Here is a 23296-nt window from a genome sequence, read left to right as displayed (position 1 = left end):
AAAGTATAATCACAGTTATCGTGAACAGTGTGGTCTATTTATTGTTTGTGTTTAACTTTATTTGTGTGATCACCAGCCAACGAAGACTGGACTTTAGGGGGAGTGTCCTGTGATAATTGGCCAATCCATAAGGAGGGTAGGTTAATGAACCTCCCTTTCATCTGGTCTACATACAATACTGTATGTCCTCTGACACTGCACATTGCTTAATCTGACACCCTCACACATATTTGAACTCTGTATTCATTCACAGAACATCTCCCTCCCTCTCGTCAGAGGAGTAGACAATGTCCTCATGCAGCACTCCAGCCTTCTCATGTTGCAATGAATCTCCTTCGCGCAATATTCTATCTAGCCAAGGAGAGGCGCTGTAATCACAGATGACGAACTACCTCTAGTTGTTGGAGGACTATGGTGTAAAATCTTTCAATTAGTTATATTTCGATATAGTTCAAATGTTGGGAGATTTGGTCGATTGCGCAATTAACAACTTAACCGGAGGATGCACCAAAACCAAAGGTTATATTGTTGTTGAGGACAGTGCCGTTTTATTCTGACTGACTGGTTAGCTGCTAGCCAACAGTTGGAGTTGCTAGCTACCCAGCTAGCTAATCTTAAAAAGTCACGTCTCCAGCTGGCCTGCTAACCTAATTTACGTTAACATTTATTGTAAGGGATATATCTCGCTAGTTTAGTGTTTTTCAATGCGTTGTTTGTTTAGCCTTTGTGCAACCATATAAATTGGGTTTCTGGGTGTTTTATTATAAGGTTAGCTTGCTTGCTAGCTAGCTACGAATAGTCACTTGCAGTAACTGGAGTCAAAAGTCTGACTTCATTTAACAAAATGAGATAGAAGGAAGACACCAAGTACATTTCCCGCTGATTTTAGCGGCTCTGAATTGGATCGAAAGCTTTGTGTGTGAGGCCTGCAGGTCGGGCTTTCACCGAGCTAGATTAGGACCGTACGCCGCCTGTGAACACTCTTAGGCCGACAGCTCGCGCTGCTAGGCTGGAGGCCGGGGATTTCAACAAATGGAACGAATGGAAGTGGACCAGTGCGCAGGCGCAACTACCGGGAGCGGAGGAGGGGCCCTTCGTAGATCGAACAGCGCCCCCATGATCACAAGTGTCAGGTCAGTGAAATTGATATTCTCTGAGTGAATGCAACTGTATGTCATTTTGTTTTTCATGTCTGCTTTGGAATGACTGAGTTTTATTGTATTGTTTGTTTTCCCTCCGTGTAACAGTGATGGTATGACAGTGTTCAGTCCAACTAGTTCAGTCCGGTATCGGCGGAGCAGTGTCTCTGTGAATCCCAGTTGCCCTTATCGGGTGAGTGTGTGTGTGTGTGTGTGTGTGTGTGTGTGTGTGTGTGTGTGTGTGTTGTGTCTGACTAAGTTGGTGTTGAAATGCCTTCAGTGTTTTTCTGATCTCTCAATCTCCATGTATTTCTGTCTGTCTCTGGTCGCCTGTCTGTTATCATTCAGTATTCTGTCAGTTACTCCGTCAAGAGGAGGCCGACAATAATACCTTCAGTCTTGTTTCCACAGGCCGTCCCCTTGTCCCCTTTCTCATTGGGTGGTGAGAGACCAGACCACAAAAGGCAGGTGAGGACAAGGTTAGGGATATTTGTGCAAATGCCTGCCTCTGAGTAATGATGCTGGTTTGAGTGTTTGCTTATGCATTAGCCTGTGTGTTAGTACAGTTCTGTGTGAGGTTATCTTATGTGAGTGCTCACATTGGTGTTTCAGAGTGTGTGCTGTATTATGTGTAGCATGCTGTAGTATGTGTGGTGTATGACCACTGACTGGAAGTTTTTTTATTTTTGTTCCAGGTTGAGAATATAGAGATGACACTCAGGGGGAGTCTTCAGAGACTAAGGTATGGTAGTAAAACGCTGTACAAATGCACATGCATACACACTACTATGTTTTCTCTCTCTCTTGCTGTAGTGCTTCCAACCTGGTCCCTCCTCCTGTCAGTCACTGGCATGACCATTCATCAGGGGTGAGTAATCCCTCTGTGTTCTGCATGTGACTGTAGTGCTTTGTCATACCAAAGCATGGACAGAGGTGGAATGAATGAATGATTAATAAATAGATGGATAAAGAGGCTTCTGACCATTATTTATTTATATTGGTCGCTGTCTTTCACAGGGATTCCATTCACAGGACAGTGGTGTCACACCCAATTCGTCCCCTAGTCCAACTCGAAGGTTTAGGGGGTAAGTTGAGTTCCACGCTGTATGGCAAACTAAATTGAGTGCAGATTCATTTGCCATCCTATGATTGTGGACTGACACTGTGTCCACACCATCTTAACACAAAATGTGTCCCCCACCAGGCCTACAGTCAGTTCTACTGTGAGATGGCCTGCCCTGACTCCACTGAAAAGGAAAGGTAAGAACGGTGCTTCAAGAATAGTGCTTACTTTGCTCAGTCTTGGTGTGTGTGTTTGTCTGTGTCCTCTCCTCCATCCTGTTGTTCTGCCATGTAGGAGGTGTGGAGTCTGATGGCCCGCCCAAGAAGCTGTTTGTTGCCGGGGTAACAGAACCTGCTCACCGGACTAGTTACACAGTCAGGTGAGAACTAGAAACATACGCACACAAACACACTCTTGCAAATATGGTGCTAGCTGCATCTCTGTTAACCTCTTTCTATATTTCCTTCTTTCCCCCTCCCCCAGTGTGTCCCAGGCATCAGCAGACTCTCCTACAGGTGGTGTGTCTGTGTGTGATGCCAGTCCCCAGGGTAGTCCACTGTCCCTGTCTCCTCCCCCCTCTTACCAGCCCAACATCTAGACACCCCAACACTAGGAGCCTATCATAGACCAGGACTACAGTCAGCCTGTCAGGGCCCTGGATCCCTCTCAACACAGCCCCACCCACTCGGTCCACCTACAGAGCCTGGGAATCAACTCAGTAAGCCTATCAGAACCTTAGTTTCTACGCAATCTGCCTATCAGGGAGCACTCCTCTCTCTCAAACCATCAGAGCCTTGGGGAAACATATTCCTTGGCTCCTGAAGTAATCAGATCTGGATTTGTAATCAAGATAATATCTAGATGTTATACAAAGATTGGCACCCGTGCTTTGATGATCAAAAGGTTGCAGGAAATGCCCTGCTAAAGGAAGTTGGTGACCAGCGCATTGTAAGGTAGTGTCAGGGTGAAGAGATTGTGATGACAATGGGAAAGAACTTAGAAAGTAATTTGACTAACTTCTGGGCTCACTTTTCGCTGTAGTTGACATGTGGGTTGTGTTGTGATAACCAATGTCAACTATGGTTGTAATTTTCCTTGTTGGGATTTTATTTTTCTCATATCCAGAGGTGTTACTGGTACTGTAAAACAGAATGACTTCCAATAGTCTTCCAATAGTCAAGAAAAGGCCTTGTCTAAAGTTGTGTTCAGGGGTAATGGTGAGGGAACGTTATATCCCACTGAACGGGACCCAATGGTCCAGTATTCTTTGATAGTCCAGAAGTTAGCTCTCAAACATGAGACATTAAGTCACCACAGCGGACTGCCGAGCCGGTGTATATGTGAATAGTGTATTGACATGTGAATATGAGGATATAACCAGGGCTGCCTTTATGGCCCCTCACTTTCTCTGGCTGTGGGGGTTTGTACTGTAAATATAGAATCCCCAAGCAAAGCTCTGCCCAGAGGACCCTCCCAATCCTGGTCCTTAAGGGCCCAATCCTAATGATTGTTCTGCGTGGATACTGGTAACTCAAATTTTAGCACAAATCTGTCATTGACATGACAGAGCAATTCCACTGTATCAGAGTGACACAAACCATGTTTCCATCCACAGTTTTTATGCCAGTAAAGTCATATTTTATAAAAACATTTTTTACAACAGCTGTGATGGTAACAGGAAGTTTCAGTACAATTTCCTAAATGCCGACAGATAATTTGTTAATTCGACATGATGGGATCTTTTTGTCTGTAAAATAGATTATGCGAGAAATGGCTTTATGCTCTAATATTGATAAAATAACCATCATATCGAAGTAAACTTGGAGTCACACGATGACGTGTTGTCCTCCCACTACAACTCAGGGAAACAATGCAGTTTATTAGCCTACAGATGAAATAAGTTATGAACTTCACAGGGTGGGGAAAGTGCACAATGCTCCTTTGTAATAAATATCGAGTCTTATTCTGGTGACATGATGATCGATACTTGACTGCCATTTTGACAAATAAAAATATTCTGGCTCTTATCCATAATAATCTCATCATGTAGACTAGGCAACCTGCATTGTATTGGCTAGAGCGCAGGTGCCAAGACCAGTGTAGGCACATTTGCTATTTAACACAACTGTTTGTGACCAAAGTATTGGTAGAGTGAAAACTTAAGCGAAAAAGTATGTTTTGTGTGCACTGTCATCACACACCGATTATTATCGGTCAGTTTGGTGGAAACCACCACCGTATTTTAGAATATTCAAATGATAATCTGTCGCCAATTGGATGGAAACCTAGCTACAGACTCACATTTTAAATAGAAAAAACTGTCAAACACCATACAACTCTATGCACAAGGACTACTTTGAACAATTTCACCTGAAAATTTTACAACACATTTACTTGACGAAGGAATCACCTCTTGACAGGTGTGTGTGTGTGTTCTTTAGTTAGATAGAAAGGACCAGGACTGGGGATCTCAGTCCTCTGGGTAGAGTGTGATATTACCCTTTTTCTATATGAGTACTTTAACAGAGGTAGTCTGTGGGGTGTTAACATACATTTTTCCCATGGATTACATTGCTGACCGGTCTTATTCAAATTCTGTAAAGTGGTATGGTTATACATGCTCAGTACCCTGGTAGATAGATAACATAAGTGACATCAAGGGCATATCATGCTGTTTGGGTTGATGTAATTTATGGGAAAGTTATGTGGTTTTTGACTATGTGACCTCCAGACCTTTTGACTTGTGAAATATATAGTCTATATAAGCTGCAGTGTCTTATACAAAAACAATGTTATCGACAGTAACTGTAATACTCTTAATTCAAATACCCTTTCCAGAGCTGAGTTTTACAGCAAATGTCTCCTTTTTGTAGACCTTCTACTTCCAATTTCACAATTTTGCACAGTATTAGTTTCACATTATTAATCAATATGGCTGTTACACAAATGGGATCATATCCTGATTTTAAGACATGCTGTTGCTTTGTATATTTTGGTTAATTTGCTCGTTTCTCATCAGGTTACTCTCTGTCCTGTCTCAGAGAAGTGCTTGGGTCAGCAAGGGTTGAGGGTCATCTGCTGATCTTAACCACTGATTTTAGGTGAAGGATTTTTTTTTCCTTAGTGACAATCAGTGAATTTGGAGGGAAATAAAAACCTCCAGTTCAAGTTATATTCATGTTCACTTATTCTAATATTTTGACTGCATACATTGTTTAGATTGACAACCAGCATCACAGCTCCATTTCTCGCCAAGGTGTATGATTGAGATCCTAGTGTAGATGATCAACTCACGTTGCCAAAGCCAAATGATTACCTTTTCATACTCATTGTACAGACAGACTAGCTTTCAGACACATGTATTCGATACTCTTTCCTAATTATGGGGAGATATCCTGTAAATGCATACTGAGTCAAATGACATGAACATCCACAGAAGATGCTGATCTGTGATATAGCTAACTCCATTTTAATCTGCGGTTAACCTACAAGTAAAACTTGCAATCAAATGGCACTAACATTCAATGGTAGTTTCACCAATCCCATCCTTGTTGCAGAAGATAAACTAGAGGGAAATAAATACATTTGGACATGATCTGAAGCCAAATATAAAATAATCTGTTGAAGTTCATTGTAGTTGACCCACAGGGTTTTCATGCCTTATCAGCAGTGTTTCCCAGTGTCCTGTCATATGAGACCACTGCCTGTAGGAGATAAGCATGGGTCTGACTAAGGTGACATATCTAGGAGACAAACAGAAGCCATGTCTGGCCGTCTCAATTGCAATACTTCAACAAGGAGACCAGCTGGTTGTTGCGAGGTCAGTTAAACACACTTGTATTGCCATTTACTGATTATTTTATTGTTTCCTTTTCATTATTGTTGCTGTTGTCATTATACAAAATATCACATTTAAAAAAAAGAATGTGAACAGCCACAATCTTAATGATTGTTTTCCAAATATGACATGTCAGTGTTAGAGGGCTCCTTTTACCCTTTTATTTTATTTTTTACTGACAATAGAATAAAACAGAGAGAGAGAGAAGAGGTGAGAAAGGGAATTAAAGCACATTGCCAGAACATTCAGACAAGTATTTTCAAACTGTAAATAGCTTTGACAAGTCTCTACATAAAGAGAAGATTGTATTTTTATGGAACTGTAAGCACAAGAAAGTGAGAATGTACACCTTTTAAATATTGTATTATATATATAAATAAATATCATGATAAAAAGTCACTGTTATTTTAGAAAACCTGTGGACTTTCCTTTGTCTCCATAGATAATTTGATTTGGTCACCTATACATTTCTGCTATCTTTTTTTATAACAGCCACTAGATGTCACATTCTTCGAGCCCAGTGAAACAGACACAAAAGAGATTAACATTTTACTACACATCAACATAAGAGGAATCATGTCATGCACAACCATTGTGAACAAAATGAAATACCATAGCTGGTGTCTTGCATTTATAAATATCAACCAGTGGTAGACAACATGTACACTCACTCTACATTACACAATGGACATCTGCACTGAAACACCATTTCTCTCTGGAGATCATGAACAGCATATGTAGCTGCAATACACTACTTTGAAAATTAGCAGAGCAAATAAATGTTACAATACAAAAAAGCTATACATCAAATAGAAGGGTTCCTCAGTAGAAATGACTGAATAGAGAAGTACATGATGGGGAGAGGGGTCTGTTCATAAAAATACACATCTGCTTAAATGTGTCCAAAAATGCTCTGTAACAAAGATACTAACTGTAGTCTGCTCTCTGGTGATATAGGGACCGAGTGTTTCCAACCCAATGGTACAGTGGGTTAGAGGTCAGCGAGACAGGAGGGGCAGGTCACTGGAGTTCATGATTAGGCTGGAGTCCAGGTTGAGGCTTTCTGGGAAAACAAGATGAGCGACATAGATTTAAGACAGAACTGATGAAGACACTATTCAGCTAAATACCTTAGACTTTGGCATAATGCCACAATGTGAACCATGTTGATTGAGAGCCAGTGATGGAGCAGATATTATCATTCACCTTGATCAAAGTTGAGCTTCTTGGTGTTGGAACTATCTCCCAGTCCCTCAATGTCCACCAAGTCACTGTTCACATCAGAGTCATTCAGAGCACTGAGCGTAACATCTACACACAGACAGGGAAACATGTTAGTAAACTTGCACATACATTCAAGTCAGCCAATATTTGCGGTAAATGCATCACAAGTATTGATTCGAAAAGGGTTAGCATATTTCAAAAGAAATGTCTTTATTCGATTTTCATCCATAGTCAAAAGACAAACTAAAATCAGTATACAAGCCATATTCATTACGATCCCTGTCCCATGACGTAAAGGCCTGTATCATTCCACTTACCTGCTGTTTTCTGTTTCTTGATGGCAGTGGGCATAGAGGGGCTCTGCAGCCCTGTAGTCACGACAACCTGTGAGGTGGGCACCGCGATGACAGTGGGGGCCACGGGTGTTAGTGCGGCTGCCATGATGACTGTGGTCTTCTTGGTGATCTTTTTGGGGGAGTCGGAGGAGAGGGGCACCCTGCTGTCCTCATACAGTTTCCTCTTCACTGTTGTCTTTATCTGGGCTCTGCATAAAACAGAGGAGGCAACAGATTGGTTATGTGATTTTCATACAGGTTTAAACATAGGATGTATAATGGTAAACAAGGTCATTTGCCAACAGAGATGTCAGGAGTTGAAGTCAACCCCACCAGATGTCTTCTTTAGAAAAAAGGCAGTAAAGATACAAGATCAATGGATGAAAGATTTGTAAGAGTGGGTGCAGTATGATGAGATAGAGGGAGAAAGAAAGATTAAAAGTATGGCAGGATAGAATAAACATGGATTGCAAGAAAGAGGGGACAGAAGGGTCCTTACACAGTGCGCTCCTTAATCACAGAGCTGATACTGTTCAGATCATCACCAAAGCGCCGCACAGCTGACCGCAGCATCTCGACCTCTGTCTCTGTCCATTTGGCTCTGGGGAGAGGGGCATAGTAATGGGAAGAAGAAAGGAGAAGAGTCAGTAGGAAGGTTTCCATTGACCCAGATTTATCACCCCCAAAAAACATTGCCGTGCATAATGGAAACGGCAGATACAATTGTTTCTTTGTAGGGCTTAAAAACTATTACGGACTACAAAGGGGAAACCCAGACGGGAGCTGCCCAGTGACGCAAGACCTTTAAACAGGTCAACATTCAAAGCCCCGGGGCTAGATGGATTACCAGGACGTGTACTCAAAGCATGTGCGGACCAACTGGAAAGTGTCGTCACTGACATTTTCAACCTCTCCCTGACTGAGTCTGTAATACCTACATGTTTCAAGCAGACCACCATAGCCCCTGTGCCAAAGGAAGCGAAGGTAACCTGCCTAAATGATTACCGCCCCATAGCACTCACGTCGGTAGCCATGAAGTGCTTAGAAAGGCTGGTCATGGTTCACATCAACAGCATCCTCCCGGATACCCTAGGCACACTCCAATTCGCATACCGCCCCAACAGATCCACAGATGACTCAATCAAACTCCACACTGCCCTTTCACACCTGGACAAAAGGAACACCTATGTGAGAATGCTGTTCATTGACTGCAGCTCAGCGTTCAACACCATAGTGCACACAAAGCTCATCACTAAGCTAAGGACCCTGGGACTAAACAGCTCCCTCTGGATCCTGGACTTCCTGACGGGCTGCACCCAGGTGGTAAGGGTAGGAAACAACACGTCTACCAAGCTGATCCTCAACATTAGGGCCCCTCAGGGGTGTGCACTTAGTCCCTACCTGTACTCCCTGTTCACCCACGACTGCGTGGCCAAACATGACTCCAACACCATCATTAAGTTTGCTGATATCAACAGTGGTAGGCCTGATCACCGACAACAATGAGACAGCATATAAGGAGGTCAGAACTGGCAGTGTGGTGCCAGGACAACAATCTCTACCTCAAGGTGAACAAGACAAAGGAGCTGATCGTGGACTACAGGAAAAGGCTGGCCGAACAGGCCCCCATTAACATCAACGGGGCTGTAGTAGAGCGGGTAGAGAGTTTCAAGTTCCTTGGTGTCCACATCACCAATGATCTATCATGGTCGAAACACAACAAGACAGTCATGAAGAGGGCACGACAAAACCTTTACCCCCTCAGGAGACTGAAAAGATTTGGCATGGGTCCACAGATCCTCAAAAGGTTCTATAGCTGCACCATCGAGAGCATCCTGACTGGTTGCATCACCACCTGGTATGGCAACTGCTCGGTATCTGACCGTAAGGTGCTACAGAGGGTAGTGCGTACGGCCCAGTACATCACTGGGGCCAAGCTTCCTGCAATCCAGGACCTATATAATAGGCGGCGTCAGAGGAAAGCCCATAAAATTGTCAGAGACTCCAGTCACCCAAGTCAGGCTGTTTTCTCTGCTACCGGCAAGCGCCAAGTCTGGGACTAAAAGGCTCCTTAACGGCTTCTACCCCCAAGCCATAAGACTGCTAAACAAAATGGCCACCGGACTATTACATTAACGTCACCTCCATTTGTTTTCTACACTGCTGCAACTCGCTGTTTATTATCTATGCATAGTCACTTCACCCCTACCTACATGTACAGTCGTGGCCAAGTTTTGAGAATGACACATTAATTTTCAGAAAGTCTGCTGCCTCAGTTTGTATGATGGCAATTTACATATACTCCATGCCAACAGTAAAGCATCCTGAGACCATTCATGTGTGGGGGCTGCATCTCAGCCAAGGGAGTGGGCTCACTCACAATTTTGCCTAAGAACACTTCCATGAATAAAGAATAGTACTAACACATCCTCCGAGATCAACTTCTCCCAACCATCCAGGAACAGTTTGGTGACGAACAATGCCTTTTCCAGCATAATGGAGCACCTTGCCATAAGGCAAAAGTGATAACTAAGTGGCTCGGGGAACCCAAATTTTTTTTATATTTTGGGTCCATGGCCAGGAAACTCCCCAGACCTGAATCCCATTGAACTTGTGGTCTATCCTCAAGAGGTGGGTGGACAAACAAAAACCCACAAATTCTGTCCAACTCCAAGCATTGATTATGCAAGAATGGGCTGCCATCAGTCAGGATGTGGCCCAGAAATTAATTGACATCATACCAGGATGGATTGCAGAGGTCTTGAAAAAGAAGGGTCAACACTGAAAATATTGACTCTTTGCATCAATTTCATGTAATTGTCAATAAAAGCCTTTGACACTTATGAAATGGTTGTAATTATACTTCAGTATTCCATAGTAACATCTGATAAAAATATCTAAAGACACTGAAGCAGCAAACTTTGTGAAAATTAATATTTGTGTCATTCTCAAAACTGTTGGCCACGACTAACCTGTACCCCCGCACACTGACTCGGTACCCCCTGTATATAGCCTTGTTATTGTTATGTTATTGTGTTACTTTAGCTTATTTGCTAACTATTTTCTTAACTCTTCTTGAACTGCACTGTTGGTTAAGGGCTTGTAAGTACGGTCTACACTTGTTGTATTTGGCGCATGTGGCAAAGTTTGATTTGATTTGACAAGGATTGTCCTGACTTTCAAGAATGCCTGAACTGCTTCCCCTTCTTTTTCTGGTCGGCTGGATGCAAGTTTCACCATCCAATTATTTCAGATCTACAGGACAGCAAGTTTTACCATGGCAGGGACCGTGGAGATATGTTGGCACATGAGAATTATTAGAATATGGCAAATTAGTCAATTATTGCGTTCTATAAATGCGGGCTTTTGTGCACACCTGTATTTAGGGAGTTTCTCCTATTCTTCTCTGCAGATCATCTCAAGCTCTGTCAGGTTGGATGGAGAGCATCGCTGCACAGTTATTTTCAGGTCTCTCCAGAGATGTTCGATTAGGTTCAAGTCCGGGCTCTGGCTGGGCCACTCAGACATTCAGAGACTTGTCCCGAAGCCACTCTTGCATTGTCTTGGCTGTGTGCTTCGGGTTGTTGTCCTTTTGGAAGGTGAACCTTCGCCTCCAGTCTGAAGTCCTTCAACAGATCGCTCTGCCGTTAACCTTACCCTCAAACTTGACTAGTCTCGCAGTCCCTGCCCCTGAAAAACATCCCCACAGCATGATGCTGCCACCACCATGCTTCACCGTAGGGATGGTGTCAGGTTTCCTCCAGACGTGACGCTTGTCATTCAGGCCAAAGAGTTCAATCTTGTTTTCATCAGACCAGAGAATCTTGTTTTTCATGGTCTGAGAGTGCTTTACATGGCCTTTGCAAGCAGGTCTCGGAGCTCTACGGACAATTCGACCTCATGGCTTGGTTTTTGCTCTGACATGCACTGTCAACTAAGGGACCTTATATAGACGTTTGTGCCTTTCCAAATCAATTGAATTTATCACAGGTGGACTCCAATCAAGTCGTAGAAACATCAAGGATGATCAATGGAAACAGGATGCACCTGATCTCAATTTCAAGATCTCAAGTCTCATAGCAAAGGGTCTGAATACACATTAAAAATAAAAACATGCCTTATTTACATAAACATGCAAATATTTCTAAAAACCTGTTTTTGCTTTGTCATTATGTGGTATTTTGTGTAGATTGTTGAGGGGGGAAAAGTATTTAATCCATTTTAGAATAAGGCTGTAACGTAACAAAATGCAGAAAAATTCAGTAAATGCGGAACATTTCAAGAACTTTGAAAGTTTCTTCAAGTGCAGTTGCAAAAACCAAGCGCTATGATGAAACTGGCTCGAATGAGGACCGCTACAGGAAAGGAAGACCCAGAGTTACCTCTGCTGCAGAGTCAACTGCATCTCAGATTGCAGCCATAATAAATGCTTCACAGAGTTCAAGGAACGGACACATCTCAACATCAACTGTTCAGAGGAGACTGCGTCAACCAGGCCTTCATGGTCTAATTGCTGCAAAGAAACCACTACTAAAGGACACCAATAAGAAGAAGAGACTTGCTTTGCTTTGACAATAGACTGGTGGAAATCTGTCCTTTGGTCTGATGAGTCCAAATTAGAGATTTTTGGTTCCAACCGTTGTGTCTTTGAGATACAGAGTAGGTAAGCGGATGATCACTGCATGTGTGGTTCCCACTGAAGCATGGAGGAGGAGGTGTGATGGTGCTTTGCTGGTGACACTGATTTATTTAGAATTCAAGGCACACTTAACCAGCATGGCTACCATAGCATTCTGCAGCGATACGCCATCCCATCTGGTTTGCACTTAGTGGGACTATCATTTGTTTTTCAACAGGACAATGACTCAAAACCCACCTCCAGATTTTATAAGGGCTATTTGACCAAGGAAATTGATGGAGTGCCGCATCAGATGACCAAGCCTCCACAATCATCTGACCACAACCCAATTGAGATGGTTTGGGATGAGTTGGACCGCAAAGTGAAGGAAAAGCAGCCAACAAGCGTTCAGCATGTGTGGGAGCTCCTTCAAGACTGTTGGAAAAAGCATTCCTCATGACACTGGTTGAGAGAATGCCAAGAGTGTGCAAGCTGTCATCAAGGCAAAGGGTGGTTATTTTGAAAAATATATTTGATAACACTTTTCTTTGTTGATTCGACAATGTAGGTTATTGTGAAAAAGTTTGTTTTTGGTGTGACGTCATTACATCCAGCTGTTTTTATTGACAAGACAGACATGGAAATGAAATTGTCGTATCTATTTTCTATGCAATCTTTGTAAACTAACAAAAAATAAATAATAATAATCACTGCTACTGTTATTGCTGGACAATTCCACAGTAACAGAGTGATGTTAAGATTTTCAACTTTAAAATGTATGTCAAACAAAAACAAACGACTGCAAAGTTAAACAAACCATATAACTATGCACAACTAGCAGTGGCGATTTTAGCATGTAAACTGATAGAGACATACCCCAAGCGACTTACAGCTGTAATCGCAGCAAAAGGTGGCGCTACAAAGTAAGGGGGCTGAATAATTTTGCACGCCCAATTTTTCAGTTTTTGATTTGTTAAAAAAGTTTGAAATATCTAATAAATGTCGTTCCACTTCATGATTGTGTCCCACTTGTTGTTGATTCTTCACAAAAAAAATACAGTTTTATATCTTTATGTTTGAAGCCTGAAATGTGGCAAAAGGTCGCAAAGTTCAAGGGGGCCGAATACTTTCGCAAGGCACTGTAAATCTTGGTGGGGCAAAAAATGTTTTAAAGTGGAATTACATACCAGCAAAGCCACTACACAACACTAAATAATACATTAATTGCACTATAACAGTGACATACGGTGCCCACAAACTGTTAGGGCCTACATAAAGCTGTCCCGACATCTTACCGCTGCTACACCTGGCTATCAGCGGAGCCTTGTCTGGCAGCGAAACAGGTCATTCAGCCTCATTTACTGTCTTTAAAAAAAACATAGCTGATATGGCTGACTTGCTTAAACAAATGTGATTTCTCATGACAATTGAGATGTACAAACTATGGCATAAGGGGACGACAAGTGGATAAAAGGCAATCCGTAATTCCGATTAAGACAATGAGCGAGCTAGTCAATATAATTATTTGTTTAGCACTTTTGAAATGTACAGCAACAGAATTTACGACATGGGCCGTTCTTACAGTGCTCTCCCTGTACACCATGCTAGAACCGTAGGATAAATAAAGGGGGCATATAAGCAGACAATGAAAGCTCTTACAATATTCAATGATTACATTTCTCTAAAACAGGTTATAGGCTACAGAAGAACAGTCAGAACAGTAGTTGAAATTAAGAGGGGTAAATAGACCAAATTATTAGGGTGAGGCACATGGGTTACAAACATCTTACTACACAACATACACTTAGTACTACTTTCTTATCTGTAGTATACATATATCCCTGCACTACAGTATACATACACTGCTAAAAAAAAGGGAACACTAAAATAACACATCCTAGATCTGAATGAATGAAATATTCTTATTAAATACTTTTTTCTTTACATAGTTGAATGTGCTGACAACAAAATCACAAAAATGATCAATGGAAATAAAATCTATCAACCCATGGAGGTCTGGATTTGGAGTCACACTCAAAATTAAAGTGGAAAACCACACTACAGGCTGATGTAATGTCCTTAAAACAAGTCAAAATGAGGCACAGTAGTGTGTGTGGTCTCCACGTGCCTGTATGACCTCCCTACAACGCCTGGGCATGCTCCTGATGAGGTGGCGGATGGTCTCCTGAGGGATCTCCTCCCAGACCTGGACTAAAGCATCCGCCAACTCCTGGACAGTCTGTGTTGCAACGTGGCGTTGGGGGATGGAGCGAGACATGATGTCCCAGATGTGCTCAATTGGATTCAGGTCTGGGGAACGGGCGGGCCAGTCCATAGCATCAATGCCTTCCTCTTGCAGGAACTGCTGACACACTCCAGCCACATGAGGTCTAGCATTGTCTTGCATTAGGAGGAACCTAGGGCCAACCGCACCAGCATATGGTCTCACAAGGCGTCTGAGGATCTCATCTCGGTACCTAATGGCAGTCAGGCTACCTCTGGCGAGCACATGGAGGGCTGTGCGGCCCCCCAAAGAAATGCCACCCCACACCATGACTGACCCACCGCCAAACCGGTCATGCTGGAGGATGTTGCAGGCAGCAAAAACGTTCTCCACAGCGTCTCCAGACTCTGTCACGTCTGTCACATGTGCTCAGTGTGAACCTGCTTTCATCTGTGAAGAGCACAGGGCGCCAGTGGCGAATTTGCCAATCTTGGTGTTCTCTGGCAAATGCCAAACGTCCTGCACGGTGTTGGGCTGTAAGCACAACCCCACCTGTGGACGTCGGGCCCTCATTACCACCCTCATGGAGTCTGTTTCTGACCGTTTGAGCAGACACATCCACATTTGTGGCCTGCTGGAGGTCATTTTGCAGGGCTCTGGCAGTGCTCCTCCTGCTCCTCCTTGCACAAAGGTGGAGGTAGCGGTCCTGCTGCTGGGTTGTTGCCCTCCTACGGCCTCCTCCACGTCACCTGATGTACTGACCTGTCTCCTGGTAGCGCCTCCATGCTCTGGACACTACGCTGACAGAGACTCCGTCTCATGCTACCACTAGAGTGAAAGCACCGCCAGCATTCAAAAGTGACCAAAACATCAGCCAGGAAGCATAGGAACTGAGAAGTGGTCTGTGGTCACCACCTGCAGAACCACTCCTTTATTGGGGGTGTCTTGCTAATTGCCTATAATTTCCACCTGTTGTCTACTCCATTTGCACAACAGCATGTGAAATGTATTGTCAATCAGTGTTGCTTCCTAAGCGGACAGTTTGATTTCACAGAAGTGTGATTGACTTGGAGTTACATTGTGTTGTTTAAGTGTTCCCTTTATTTTTTTGAGCAGTGTATATCCCTGGTATATAACATCATTTAAGAAGCAGCATACAAAAAAATGTTGGACTCACATTGTTGTGCTTGGCTCACTTGAACAGTTGATGAGGCGGTCCACCAGGTTAAGAGTTGTTTTGAGCGTGGCACAAATTATGCTTCATTGACAGCATGGCCAATGTTGACTGTTTATCATTTTAAATTTGGAAAAGAGCCCCTTAATCTCAGATTTTGCACCACACAGCCACTGTCACTGATTCCTTCCAAACCACTGAATTTGAGATTTCCAACTTGTTGTGTAATGTTTATGTCCAATGGCCGATGAGCACCGATACGTTTTATTTATAATTTCTCTTCATATGACAAGGATTAAAAAGGATTTGCCAGTAGATTGAAATAGGGTGCAGGCCAGGCAGCAGGCTGTTAGCCAGCCAGCCTGCCAGCTTAGTGGAGTCTACCACTAGCACAGTCAGTGTAGTCAGCTCAGCTATCGACCTAGGTTGGGCAAAATTAAACATGGCGGTGTTCGCCTTAGCAATCTCACTAGGATAAAGACCTCCTCCATTCCTGTCATTATTGAAAGAGATCGTGATACCTCACATCTCAAAATAGGGCTACTTAATGTTAGATCCCTTATTTTAAAGGCAGTTATAGTCAATGAACTAATCACTGATTATAATCTTGATGTGATTGGCCTGACTGAAACATGGCTTAAGCTTGATGAATTTACTGTGTTAAATGAGGCCTCACCTACTGGCTACACTAGTGACCATATCCCCCGTGCATCCCGCAAAGGCGGAGGTGTTGCTAACATTTACGATAGCAAATTTCAATTTACAAAAAAAAAGGTGGTTTCATCTTTTGAGGTTCTGTCATGAAATCTATGCAGCCTACTCAATCACTTTTTATAGCTACTGTTTACAGGCCTTCCGGGCCATATACAGCGTTCCTCATTGAGTTCCCTGAATTCCTATCGGACCTTGTAGTCATAGCAGATACTATTCTAATTTTTGGTGACTTTAATATTCACATGGAAAAGTCCACAGACCCACTCCAAAAGGCTTTCGGAGCCATCATCGACTCAGTGGGTTTTGTCCAACATGTCTCTGGACCTACTCACTGTCACAGTCATACTCTGGACCTAGTTTTGTCCCATGGAATAAATGTTGTGGATCTTAATGTTTTTCCTCATAATCCTGGACTATCGGACCACCATTTTTTTTACGTTTGCAATTGCAACAAATAATTTTCTCAGACCTCAACCAAAGAACATCAAAAGTCATGCTATAAATTCACAAACACAAAGATTCCTTGATGTCCTTCCAGACTCCCTCTGTCTACCCAAGGATGTCAGAGGACAAAAATCAGTTAACCACCTAACTGAGGAACTCAATTTAACCTTGCGCAATACCCTAGATGCAGTGGCACCCCTAAAAAAAAAAAAAACATTTCTCATAAGAAACTAGCTCCCTGGTATACAGAAAATACCCGAGCGCTGAAGCAAGCTTCCAGAAAATTGGAACGGAAATGGCGCCACACCAAACTGGAAGTCTTCCGACTAGCTTGGAAAGACAGTACCATGCAGTATCGAAGAGCCCTTACTGCTGCTCGATCATCCTATTTTTCCAACTTAATTGAGGAAAATAAGAACAATCTGAAATGTATTTTTTATACTGTCGCAAAGCTAACTAAAAAGCAGCATTCCCCAAGAGAGGATGGCTTTCACTTCAGCAGTTATAAATTCATGAACTTCTTTGAGGAAAAGATCATGATTATTAGAAAGCAAATTACGGACTCCTCTTTAAATCTGCGTATTCCTTCAAAGCTCAGTTGTCCTGAGTCTGCACAACTCTGCCAGGACCTAGGATCAAGAGAGACACTCAAGTGTTTTAGTACTATATCTCTTGACACAATGATGAAAATAATCATGGCCTCTAATCCTTCAAGCTGCATACTGGACCCTATTCCAACTAAACTACTGAAAGAGCTGCTTCCTGTGCTTGGCCCTCCTATGTTGAACATAATAAACGGCTCTCTATCCACCGGATAGGTACCAAACTCACTAAAAGTGGCAGTAATAAAGCTTCTCTTGAAAAAGCCAAACCTTGACCCAGAAAATATAAAAAACTAATCTGCCTATATCGAATCTTCCACTCCTCTCAAAATGTTTAGAAAAGGCTGTTGCGCAGCAACTCACTGCCTTCCTGAAGACAAACAATGTATACGAAATGCTTCAGTCTGGTTTTAGACCCCATCATAGCACTGAGACTGCACTTGTGAAGGTGGTAAATGACCTTTTAATGGCATCAGACCGAGGCTTTGCATCTGTCCTCGTGCTCCTAGACCTTAGTGCTGCTTTTGATACCATCGATCACCACATTCTTTTGGAGAGATTGGAAACCCAAATTGGTCTACACGTACAAGTTATGGCCTGGTTTAGATCTTATCTGTCGGAAAGATATCAGTTTGTCTCTGTGAATGGTTTGTCCTCTGACAAATCAACTGTACATTTCGGTGTTCCTCAAGGTTCCGTTTAAGGACCACTATTGTTTTCACGATATATTTTCACCTCTTGGGGATGTCATTCGAAAACATAATGTTAACTTTCACTGCTATGTGGATGACACACAGCTGTACATTTCAATGAAACATGGTGAAGCCCCAAAATTGCCCTCGCTAGAAGCCTGTGTTTCAGACATATGGAAGTGGATGGCTGCAAACGTTCTACTTTTAAACTCGGACAAAACAGAGATGCTTGTTCTAGGTCCCAAGAAACAAAGAGATATTCTGTTGAATCTGACAATTAATCTTAATGGTTGTACAGTCATCTCAAATAAAACTGAAGGACCTCGGTGTTACTCTGGACCCTGATCTCTCTTTTGACGAACATATCAAGACTGTTTCAAGGACAGCTTTTTTCCATCTACTTAACATTGCAAAAATCAGAAACTTTCTGTCCAAAAATGATGCAGAAAAATGTATCCATGCTTTTGTTACTTCTAGGTTAGACTACTGCAATGCTCTACTTTCCGGCTACCCAGATAAAACACTAAATAAACTTCAGTTAGTGCTAAATACGGCTGCTAGAATTCTGACTAGAACCAAAAAATGTGATCATATTACTCCACTGCTAGCCTCCCTACACTGGCTTCCTGTTAAGGCAAGGGCTGATTTCAAGGCTTTACTGCTAACCTACAAAGCATTACATGGGCTTGCTCCTACCTGTCTCTCTGATTTGGTCCTGCTGTACATACCTACACGTACGCTACGGTCACAAGACGCAGGCCTCCTAATTGTCCCTAGAATTTCTAAGCAAACAGCTGGAGGCAGGGCTTTCTCCTATAGAGCTCCATTTTTATGGAGTGGTCTGCCTACCCATGTGAGAGACGCAAACTCGGTCTCAACCTTTAAATCTTTACTGAAGACTCATCTCTTCAGTGGGTCATATGATTGAGTGTAGTCTGGCCCGGGAGTGTGAAGCTGAACGGAAAGGCTCTGGAGCAACGAACCGCCCTTGCTGTCTCTGCCTGGCCGGTTCCCCTCTTTCCACTGGGATTCTCTGCCTCTAACCCTATTACAGGGGCTGAGTCACTGGCTTACTGGTGCTCTTTCATGCCGTCCCTAGGAGGGGTGCGTCACTTGAGTGGGTTGAGTCACTGATGTGATCTTCCTGTCTGGGTTGGCGCCCCCCCTTGGGTTGTGCCGTGGCGGAGATTTTGTGGGCTATACTCGGCCTCGTCTCAAAATGGTAAGTTGGTGGTTGAAGATATCCCTCTAGTGGTGTGGGGGCTGTGCTTTGGCAAAGTGGGTGGGGTTATATCCTTCATTTTTGGCCCTGTCAGGAGGTATCATCGGATGGGGCCACAGTGTCTCCTGACCCCTCCTGTCTCAGCCTCCAGTATTTATGCTGCAGTAGTTTATGTGTCGGGGGGCTAGGGTCAGTTTGTTATATCTGGAGTACTTCTCCTGTCTTATCCTGTGTCCTGTGTGAATTTAAGTATGCTCTCTCTAATTCTCTCTTTCTTTCTCTCTCGGAGGACCTGAGCCCTAGGACCATGCCTCAGGACTACTTGGCATGATGACTCCTTGCTGTCCCCAGTCCACCTGGCTGTGCTGCTGCTCCAGTTTCAACTGTTCTGCCTGTGATTATTATTATTTGACCATGCTGGTAATTTATGAACATTTGAACTTCTTGGCCATGTTCTGTTATAATCTCCACCCGGCACAGCCAGAAGAGGACTGGCCACCCCTCATAGCCTGGTTCCTCTCTAGGTTTCTTTCTAGGTTTTGGCCTTTCTAGGGAGTTTTTCCTAGCCACCGTGCTTCTACACCTGCATTGCTTGCTGTTTGGGGGTTTAGACTGGGTTTCTGTACAGCACTTTGAGATATCAGCTGATGTACGAAGGGCTATATAAATTAATTTGATTTGACTTGATTCATGATGATGACTGCTAGCTAAGATTTTGAAAGTATGATGTTGACATGATCAGTCCAATCAAAACTTCTGTACATATAATATGATTTGATGTCATTTTATCTGTGGCCAATGACCTTGAGCCTTCTTGGATGGGCACTTCTATGACGGTAGCCAAAGGGCTTGAATTTTCAATGTCTCCTCTTACACATGGCAGTGACGTAAAGTCCCCATGAGTGACAGAATACTGAGCCAATCCCGACGCCACTCCCTGTATTTTCTGCCGGCTTGCCCCACCACCACAGAAAGCACTGACTGAGCTAGGCTAAAACACCTGCATTTTGGAGCTGCCTTACTCAAGAAAATAAAAAAAGAGACCATGTTTGTATGCAGCTTTATTAACTAAATATATATTTCTACATTGTTCAAAACTGATATGTGACACATATTAATGCCAAAATAAAATGCAAAACAGGCAAGCACCCCCTAAAAATCATGACGGGTCGCCACTGACAACTACTACTTTTAACAAAAATATATTTACTTTTAGAACATTTTTGATGGTTTGTGCTGTCATTCTATTACCAAATGTTGCATCTGCACTATTATTCAAGTAAATGTGTTTTTGTCAAATTTTCTGTGGAAATTGTTAAGTAGTCCTTGTGCATAGAGTTGTATGGTATGTTTAACTTAGCAATCAATGGTTTTTGTTTGACATATATTTTAAAGTGAAAATCGGAGTCTCAGCATCAATCTTATTGTGGAATAACTCAATCTTAATCCCCATATTGTTTTGAGTGAGTGAAAGAGAGTGTACACTCACCCTGCAGGGCTAGAGTCAGCTACTGGATGCAGCTGCATGGTAAGCTCACCCAGCTTGGTGAAGGCTGCTCCTGCTGCAGAGAAGATTTCTCCCACCTGTCACAGAAATAGAGACATGGAAACGTAATAGTATTAAATTAGCTTAGGGCCATATCATATGACGCATTCACACTATGGTTACTAGTAAAATAGAGAAGCACTATTTAAGATCTTAGACTGTTCGTACCTTAGTAGAGGCTGAAGTCATTTTGGGCTGTTACTGTAGCTTGCTATCCCAGGCAACAACAATAGCAAATGTCTTAGGGGAAGCGAACGTAAGCAGGGTAGTTACAATAAAAGGCGGCAAATTAAGTGTTTCAACAATTAAGACGCAAGACAAATTCGCATAGACTAATGCGTTTACGAAGTGTAACTTTGTCTTTTGAAAACTACATTTTTCAATTTCGCAACAAAACGGTCAAATAAATTAATAAAGATTTGTTAACTAACTAGCTAGCTAGCTAGCTAGCCTGGTGACTGTCGCGCGAGATTCGAGAAAGGGAGAAGGCGGGGCCTGACTGAGGACCAATTATGATTGGTTTTCGTACCGAAATAGGCGAACATTTACGGAAATTAACGAAGGAAACGATTGTCATCTGATGCAGTTTAGGACGACGCTCGTCCTTTGAGAAAAGAAAATACTGTTTTAGATTAGTGTATCGAAATTGTTTATTTTGTTAGAAAAGATAAAGTACAAGAATGCCATCCCTTTTATTCTGTGGTCCGAAAATGGCCGCTTGTGGAATAGTGATCAGCATATGGGGAGTCATCATGCTGGTAAGAATTAGCTGGCTAACGTTAGCTCCCACCCCATCCTTGCCAGTAAAGTATCTGCTATAGCTAGCGTTAGTTATAGGTCGTGTCAAGATTTTCCACCTTTCGATATTAGCTACTTAACAGTCATGGTTTTTGATAAGACACCTGTAGGTGATTGTGTGCTAAAGTAACTTTAGCTTTTCATTATCTGATAATTAGAGCCAAATTGGGCAGCCGCAAGCTAGCTAGCAGCCTGGAGACCAGATGTTGAATTGCATTGGATTCAACGTCGGGCATAAATGAGCATTTGGATCAGGGAAGTTTCCTCTCACGACCTCTACAAGCCAGAATGTTAAATAAAATGTAATTTACTTTACCGGTGTGCCCGTTTGCAGGTAGGAATGTGTCACACTATATCCACAGGAAAGTATAATCAGTGGTCGCATTATTAGCTTTCAGAAATCTTCATTTTCAAAACTCAGACCATTAAAAAAAATGTTGCGGCTTAAACCAGTGTGCACATAGCATGTCTTCTCTTGAGAGCCAGATCTGCCTTCTGCGGCCTTTCTCAATATCAAGGCTATGCTCACTGAGTCTGTACATAGTCAAAGATTTCCTTAATTTTGGGTCAGTCACGATGGTCAGGTATTCTGCCACTGTGTACTCTCTGTTTAGGGCCAAATAGCACTGTAGCTTTTCTGTTTTTGTCAAGTAATTATCTGTGTGTTTTCTCAAGATTTGGTTGGGTCTAATTGTGTTGCTGTCCTGTGGTTCTGTTTTTTTGTGAACAGCCAAAGGACCAGCTTGCTTAGGGGGCTCTTTTCCAGGTTTATTATTTCTCTGTACATTATGGAAGGTTTAGAAATTGCTTTCCTTTTAAGTGGTTGTAGAATTGAATGGTTCTTTTCTGGATTTTGATCATTAGTGGGTATTGGCCTAATTCTGCTCTGCATGCATTATTTGGTGCATTTTATGTTGTACACTGAGGATATTTTTTGCAGAGTCAATTTGGTGTTTGTCCCATTTTGTGAGTTCTTTGTTGGTGAGCGGACCCCAGACCTCAACAACCATAAAGGGCAATGGGTTCTATATCTGATTCCAGTATTGTTAGTCAGATCCTAATTGGTATGGTGGGTATAATTTGTGGAACGTTCCAACGGGAATCTTCAAAAAACTTTGTAAAGTACAAGGTTGCCAACAAACAACACATACAAAGTAGCACGATCAGTTTTTTGGCAACCTTGTCATTTACAACGTTTTTGGAACAGATTCCTGTTGAAACGTTCCACAAATTCTCACCATAATTGATATGTAAAATGTTATGTTCTTTTGATGGCATAGAAGGCCCTTGCCTTGTCTCTCAGATCGTTCACAGCTTTGTGGAAGTTACCTGTGGCGCTGAGGTATATACTGTTTTTCTTTTTTTTGCTCTAGGGCATTCGTGGTCCTGGGAACTGGACCTTTTTTGGAACACCATTATTTTTGTCTTCCTGAGATTTACTGTCAGGGCCCAGGGCTGACAGAATCTGTGCAGAAGATCTAGGTGTTGCTGTAGGCCCTCCTTGGTTGGGGACAGAAGCACCAGATCATCAACAAACAGTAGACATTTGACTTCAGATTCTGGTAGGGTGAGGCCGGGTGCTGCGAACTGTTTTATTGCCCATGCGAATTCTTTTAAATACATTTTTTTTTCATGTTTTGAAGAGGATGGGGCGTAAGCTGCA

General features: G+C 42.6%; 3 protein-coding genes across 3 annotated transcripts in view; 2 read left to right on the top strand and 1 right to left on the bottom strand.

The window, feature by feature from the left end:
* Nucleotides 1-263: 263 nt before the first annotated feature.
* On the top strand, nt 264-20337 carry LOC109872449 (protein FAM122A). The gene is made up of 10 exons (XM_031808486.1): nt 264-1133; nt 1248-1332; nt 1551-1607; nt 1835-1881; nt 1953-2007; nt 2157-2224; nt 2344-2399; nt 2497-2581; nt 2686-2920; nt 19579-20337. The coding sequence occupies exons 1-9, from the start codon at nt 1033-1035 to the stop codon at nt 2798-2800; spliced, it is 669 nt and encodes a 222-aa protein (XP_031664346.1). The 5' UTR covers nt 264-1032; the 3' UTR covers nt 2801-2920; nt 19579-20337.
* bacc1 (BPTF associated chromatin complex component 1) lies at nt 5466-21438 on the bottom strand. Its single transcript, XM_020463665.2, has 6 exons — nt 21004-21438; nt 20779-20873; nt 8099-8200; nt 7582-7808; nt 7247-7351; nt 5466-7103 (listed from the first exon to the last, which is right to left on the bottom strand). The coding sequence occupies exons 1-6, from the start codon at nt 21022-21024 to the stop codon at nt 7039-7041; spliced, it is 615 nt and encodes a 204-aa protein (XP_020319254.1). The 5' UTR covers nt 21025-21438; the 3' UTR covers nt 5466-7038.
* rnasekb (ribonuclease, RNase K b) overlaps nt 21355-23296 on the top strand; it is a 7826-nt gene continuing 5884 nt past the window's right edge. Inside the window, exon 1 of the mRNA XM_020463667.2 lies at nt 21355-21593. Within this exon, the coding sequence (XP_020319256.1) occupies nt 21516-21593 (78 nt within the window). The 5' untranslated portion in view covers nt 21355-21515. The remainder of the gene's footprint in view (nt 21594-23296) is intronic.

This window comes from Oncorhynchus kisutch, linkage group LG28 (genome assembly GCF_002021735.2).
Source record: "Oncorhynchus kisutch isolate 150728-3 linkage group LG28, Okis_V2, whole genome shotgun sequence".
Classification (NCBI taxonomy): Eukaryota; Metazoa; Chordata; class Actinopteri; order Salmoniformes; family Salmonidae; genus Oncorhynchus; species Oncorhynchus kisutch.
The sequence above is the reverse complement of the archived record's forward strand: the minus strand, read 5'-3'. Positions and strand labels throughout refer to the sequence as shown.